Raw genomic sequence first — 7231 nt, forward strand, 5'->3', positions numbered from 1 at the left:
AAAGCAGAGCCTTGCCACTCAACACAACCCATTCCAACACCAGCTTTGTTGCCAGTGGCTGTCCAAAACATTGCACCACCTGCTGTTATACCTCTTCCTGTTCAACACTTCCCAACACCTGGTGTCCCAAAGGCCATGCAAAGCACCTCCACACAAAACATCTCGCCTAGCTCAAGATTTTCCCCTCATGTGCTGAGAGGAAGGAAGCGACAAAACATCTCGCCTAGCTCAAGATTTTCCCCTCATGTGCTGAGAGGAAGGAAGCGAAAATGTATCTTGGGGAAAATAATCAAGGTATTTGTTTTCTAAAAGAAATACATGTACTGCACTGTATATATTCAGAAATATAAAATGTGCATTTGTTTACTTGCTGAAACCCTATAAACTTATGAGCCTATAAACATGTTTTTCTCAATGCCAAATCTCCAGTGCACACACAAGCGATTTCTATGAAAAGATTGTAGTTGTAGCCGTAAATAATTATATTACTGCTCCTCCTACTACTACTAATGATAATAATTAATATGTCATTGTCCACAGGTTCAAAGGATCACCCGTAATAATCGTCCTAGAAGCCGAATCCTACGTGGGACATATGAAAAGATTGGAGAACTACTTGTTAGACACAAACCTGAACAACTCCCAAAGTTACTCCCAAAGTTACTGTTGGAGGACTCTAGCTTGAAGGATGCAACAGTGAATATAGTTCTTGAACTTTTGAAGAAAGAGTGTAAGTCACTGTGTAGGGCATCGTTCAACTCTGTGTTAAGGCAGACAAATACACAAGCTCTGAATGACTTCAAGTGGGACAATTTGATAGCTGAGTGGAGGGAAAACGCCCCCATTTTTCTAAAGTTCTTAGAATGTGCTGGCACTGTCTATGATGAAACACTAAATGTAGAGGGCCTCACATCACGACAAAAACTCAAAAAGAAGACAAAAGCGTGCACATTGGCTATGGCTGGTGCTACCCTCTTAAGATCACGTGAAACTGCCATGAGTGCCACAATGTACCGCAACTCACTTGTACTGAGACATGGAGGAGCCAAGAAAAGGTGCATTCAGCGACTTGCCAGAATTGGAGTTTGCATGTCCAACCGTTCGTCATTGTCAAAAATGAAGGAGATGGCCAAATCATGGGACAAGAAGCTCCTCCAGTGGAAACAGGAAGAGAGTGGATGCCAGACTGACACAGCTGGACCAGCAGGACAGCAGGTTTGTAAACAAAGAAACCTGAAACTGTTGAATGGGGGGGTCTCTCTCCATCTCTCTGTCTCTCTTTGTCTCTGTAACAAATACATGGTATCTTCTCTTGTTATACAGGCAGGTGGTGAAGCCAGTGGAAATGGTGTCTTGGAGGCGGATAATTGGGAGGCTCTGAACTCAGAATCTGGAGAAGAGGGTCCCGGCCAAAGTGATGAAGAGGTAACTTATATCACACACACTCTTACACTACATTCATAATCCCATTCTCTCCATATATGTGTTTGACAACAGACTATGATGACTTGACTATGACAAACATTTTATGGCTTAATGTTGCTCTATCTGTATTTCTTTGTTGATGCTATTCCTTTTAAGTGGATGCACTAAACAAAATGTAGTTTCATGTTCCATAGAGTAGGATGAGATCTGTAATGGTTAAACCAAAGAACAGGACCTGCACACCGTCTGAATCTTGCAAAAAAAAATATATAGCTCTTTATTCTACGTTTCGGTCGTTACACCTTCTTCAAGACAGACAAATGTTCCATAGAGTGACAGTACACATCTTCTCTAATAACGTGGATTTTACATGTTTAATACTTTTCTATTCACTGTAGCTTCTTTTTTCCTTCTTTGTTTTTCTATTTTTTAATTATTTTCTTGTTTTGCTCTTCTTTTCTGTAAAGGAAGTTGCATGTTCCAGCAGTGAGGAAAGTGCAATGTCTGGTGTCCAACCAATATCAGACCCTGAGATGACCTCCATGCAGTCATCAGACCCTGACATGACGTCCATGCATGACGCACAGGTAGGCATGATGCTGCGTATTTCATAATACATACTCACGTTAAATTTATACATTTATAAAATAATGTGGGACTGAGGCAGACAAACAGTTTGATCATCTCTGACTTGCACAATTACCATGACAAATATACCAACATCTATAAAGCCATAGAGTTAAGTTTGCTGCCGTGGTGTAGTTAACATTGAAATTGAATTAAAGGTCAGTGGATCTAATTGTATTGTTCGGCACATTAGGTATTGGGGTCTGCATGTTTATTTATCTTTTACACAACCTTGTTGTTATTCTAAATCATAATAAAGAATATATACTGAATATACATTTGTTAATACATTATATGATGTCCAAACTAGTTCACTTATACTGTCAAAAAGAAATTATTTTAATATAATTGTATCTTGTGTTTTCAGGACAATGTCAGCTTACCATATCAGATCACCATTGATAACCTTGACCGCACAGTGAAACCACATGTTATGACTGAAGACCGTCAAACTACTCAACACAACTGGCTGATAGTGGTTGCCAACCAGGAACGTGTTGGATCTGAACATCTTAAACTACAACCCAAAAGGTCCATCTGGGATGTGCCAACTTCAGACATCCTGCCCACCCCTGAGGACCAAGAAATGTTGAGATCTGAATACAAAGAACTAGTTGGAAGGGTGTTGGTAAAACATATTCCAGCTTTCTATCAATTCACAGAAAATGTTCAAGAGCACATTCCACATGAGTACTCATCGGTTATGGCCTCCAAGACGGAAATCATTCCACTCGGTTTGCTAGAAACCAATGAGAAAAAACCTAAGGAACTGGTGTCAGCTCTGAAGTACATCAATGAACGTTATGTCCCGACCTCCCCAGATGATGTGTCGGAGCCAGCAGTTAAGGTGATACTCACTGGGGACCAACTCACAAAACAGAACGTAGATGCCGTTTGCCAAACAATGAAAAATGACAAGACCCCGTATCTCAAACTGGAAGGAATTAAGGCTGCAATAGCAGACTTTCACTGTATAATGAATCACAACGATGTCATACAAAAAGAATTCTATAACCCAAATTCCTCTAATGAATTCGGTACTCTGTTTCATCTTCGCACCCACATCAACAGAAGAAATGTTACCAAGTCTGCCCTAGGAGACAACTTCAGGGCATGTGATGTTTTCATTCATGATGTGACAGATGCATCTGTTATAACTGCTGCATTACACTATTTTAACATGGACTCTCCACTTGAATCACCAAAAACACACATGATACCATTGTTTATATGGCTAAGTGAAAAGCAAACATGGTGGGACCAGCATGTTTTTAACATAGTAGACAAATACATTCTGACTGACAGTGTAGATGTGCCTACTGTCCATGAGGCCTCAGGAATGACTAAGGACTCCAGGGAAGTCACCACATGTAATTATCCAGGCTGTACACAGACATTCAAAAATACAACCCAGAGAACAAAACATTTCAACAAAACGCACCTGACAGACATTATCGACAACATAGCAAAAAAAGACAAAACACCACACACTACTTGTGTTGATAGTGATGGCATTTTCTTTTATCACAGCAAGTTTCTTAAATTTGCTTTGCTAGCAAGAAATTTTCAAGACTCCATATCTGAGGGAGATGGCAAAAGGACCTGTCGGTTATGGAAGTTTAAATTACTTAATTTCCGCAAAGCAGGAAGAACGAAATATAGCCTTGAGGCATTGAAGCTGCAGCTAGATTTGCATGCTGTTCTAGACCCAGCTGACGCTCACAGATTGATGTGGAATCGCACTGTCAATACCCACGGTGGAGTTGGCCAAAACATTGCCCTAGATTTAAACTGTGAGCATTATGTTCGCTTCACCAAAGACTTGATTTCTCACATGGGGCCTAATGTGAAATTTGACATAGCCCAGGACATGTCACGGAGTGTAGGTGTACAGAAAGAGTTGATGGAGAGCTTTGACAAGGATTGTGGGCTAAAACCTGAGTCAGGCAGACACACGGCTGTGAGCCGGGAGAAGGACATAATGTCAATGGTGGATGTACTTGTACAACAACAAGTGTTCCACAAGCAGCCTGGTAGGGGACCCTACCATCACTTTAAACAACAACATGTGAACGCATTACATAGGTTAGACGCAGAACAGATTGAAATGTGGATTAAAAAGCACAAGAGAATTATAGCTGACCGTGAAGACAGAAGGTTGTCTTCCAGAGAAATGTCGAGCTGTTGAGATTATTCGATTATCATCCTGTCACCCAAACTACATTTTCTCACTGCCCAGCTGTTGAAGATAGAAGTGGAAAATGAAATGTAATGTTTTATAGCACTCTAGGCCTCTTTAAGATAATAGGACAGTGACCATTGTCATCCCCAGTGTCCTGACGTCAGGATCTGATTTGAATTGTTTGAACATGACATGCCAAGTGCCAACCCATTGTTCCACCTCCCCTTTTCCCTGATTTTAATATTGTTGAACCGTCTAGGAAATAAAATTACTTTAATTGCATACTAAGATGTTTGTCCGACTCTGATGATATTCCCGCAACACCAGCAGCTATATTGTGAGGGGGACAATTTGCTATTTTTGCAAAAGAGATGTGGCAAATGTATTGAGAAAAAGTGTAACGCCAACTGAGGGTCAGTCTTGAATGTCAAAGTGGTCAATACTGACTGATATTTGCACTAAGTATGCAAAGATTATTGTAATAGCTTTGGTGTTTAATTATTCTTGTAGTGGTAATAAAATGAACGAAAAATGAACTGTTTTAATTTTCATTATCTGAAATAGTTAAAAGAAGACTAAATGGGAGTAGTATTTATGACAGCAGTACAAATATTCCCCAGTCATGTCAAGTTCATGAAATGAACTGTATTATGGTGTGGTCCAGTGGTCTTTGGGGGGGCCAGGGTGTCCCCAGCGGGTTGGCAGTGAAATTAGTTACATACAGAACAGCTAACCACTTACCGCTCTGAGCTTGTAGATCTGCTATTTTTGAAAAATGTTCAATATAATGCATATATAATTGTTAAAAGCAAACATTTTCCGATGGGGTCAAATGTATATCAATTTAGGGGTCCTTGGGATTAAAGTGGTTGAAAAGAGTATTGTAATTAACAGCCATAAATAAAAGCTATGATAGTTATGGAACTGGCATTGGTAGATCTGCATCATGACAACATGATGCATCTTGCCATTGAAATATTGTAAACCAGTATCTAGATATGAAAACACACAATAACATGTATGCAACATAAATAGAAATTATAATGTTAACTAACTTAACAAAAACGTAATTGACAACACTGATGATAGTGCTGTCAAACATGTCTATGAAGCAACTATGAAATCACTATTTTTATTGTTATAGAGTGAAAAGAGCTGAAACCTTTTGCAGAAAATAGCCGATCTACAATGCGCCACATTGAAAGCTTGTAGATCAGATATTTTCTGCAAAGATTTTCCTCTGAATATGGATGCTGGGGTTTTAAGTGGTTGATACAAAATATATTACAATTGTCTCTCTGCCTGAGAATGAAAACATGTGACATAAAACAAGTTTCAGTTTTTTTATTAGATATAATAAACATAAATCACAATTCTTTGCTTTTCATTTCTTAGCATTGCAGCATCAATGAAAATATTATAACAAGGTTCACTCTTCATACTATAGTGGAGTTCAAGGTGCCATGTGCATCCTTCCTTACATATACAATCTGGTAACATATCCAACACAGAAGAAATACAATGTCTTGTTTCTTTGAACACAAACCTGGACATACATCGGCTTTAATTGAATTCTGCCTAATAAACTATTTTACATGAAAGGCTATGCTCTAGTATGCAGACTCATGTTGCCAAATGCCCTAAGCTCAAAGAATGGTTCGTCATCCTGCTCCCAGTCCGAATCTCTATCTTCAAAGACCTCTGACAGAACATCAAAAATAACCTGAGCATCTTTAAGTGTGGATATCGGAACATGCCAGAGAATGTCCTCAAGAGTGAAGAGAAATGGGCTCTTGCTAATCACTTCAGCAATGATTTTTTGTGATGTGTCAGTGACAACTGTTGCGGTGCAGTACACAGCCAACTCCTTATGAATTCCAGAATGTCTAAAATTTGACCTTTTGTTTTCCATTTTACTCAAGATGTCTTTGCGCTGACTGTCACTGACCTCCCTCTGTCTCAAAACAACTGGCCGTCCTGCATATAACTCTACTTGGCTAGCACTGTCACATGTGAAGTCGCAGTTGCACGACGGTGCACAGATGTCACAACATGTGTGTGCAGGAGACACAGAGTTCACCTTCAATCCATCAAAAAGTTCAAGCAATTTTACCCTCCTACATGTCGTTTTATTGGAGATGTATAGTCTCATTTTGTTGGAAACTCCGTGCATCTGTCTACCATGGTACAGGATGACAGAATGGGCCTCTTCTCCATCTCTCCCTCCTCTGCCTAAGGCCTGCATATATTCCTCTAAGTTCTTGGGGGGCCCATAATTGACAATCTGATTGACTTCTTTGAAATCCACCCCCATTCCCAAAGCTGAAGTGGCTATCACCACTCGCAGGACAGACTTGGGGTCATTGAGGGAACGGATTATGTGTTTCTTAATTTCGTCATTGGTCTCTGAGTGATACATATCCACCAGTCTGTTACCTGGCAGATCAGAAGCTCCTGCAGGGTGTATTATCTGTTCACCAAGAAGCCTTTGGAAGACTTCATTGTACAGTTTGCCACAGTCATATAGGCTTGTACAGTATATAACTGTCTTTTCAGTGTGTGGTCCTTTAGCAGAAATCTCTTTGCACAGCCATGCAAATGTCTCTGAAGGATCAATGGGCACCTTTTTCACTGCAAGCCGTATGTTTGGGCGGTCAGGATTTCTGATTATTTCAACACACTCCTCCATTCCCAAAAGCTCTTTGACTTGCTTTCTTGTCTTCGCGGATGCAGTGGCAGTCAAAGCCAGGACGGGCACAGCCACTTTGAAGATGCCACGCAGCTCTCCAACTAATCCACACCACTTGCGGAATGGTGCAACAGAGTTGTGCCCCTCGCCCCTAGAAAACAAAATGTTAAAATAAAAAAATCAGTACTTGTTTAACTATGCAACTTATTTAGCATGATCTCTCACACTCACACACACACACACACACACACACACACACACACACACACACACACAAACTGTAGTGGCAACAGGATAGATCATGGACA

General features: G+C 40.2%; 1 protein-coding gene across 1 annotated transcript; it reads left to right on the plus strand.

Moving 5' to 3' along the window:
• Nucleotides 1-1116: 1116 nt before the first annotated feature.
• LOC308100708 (uncharacterized protein) lies at nucleotides 1117-6470 on the plus strand (the record flags this gene model as incomplete). Its single annotated transcript, XM_080449776.1, has 5 exons — nucleotides 1117-1215; nucleotides 1324-1425; nucleotides 1893-2012; nucleotides 2420-2899; nucleotides 6426-6470. 5 exons carry the CDS (start codon nucleotides 1117-1119, stop codon nucleotides 6468-6470), a joined length of 846 nt encoding a protein of 281 aa, XP_080305902.1.
• Nucleotides 6471-7231: the final 761 nt, after the last annotated feature.

The sequence above is a fragment of the Gymnoscopelus braueri genome (genome assembly GCF_963280865.1).
Source record: "Gymnoscopelus braueri genome assembly, chromosome: 14".
Classification (NCBI taxonomy): domain Eukaryota; kingdom Metazoa; phylum Chordata; class Actinopteri; order Myctophiformes; family Myctophidae; genus Gymnoscopelus; species Gymnoscopelus braueri.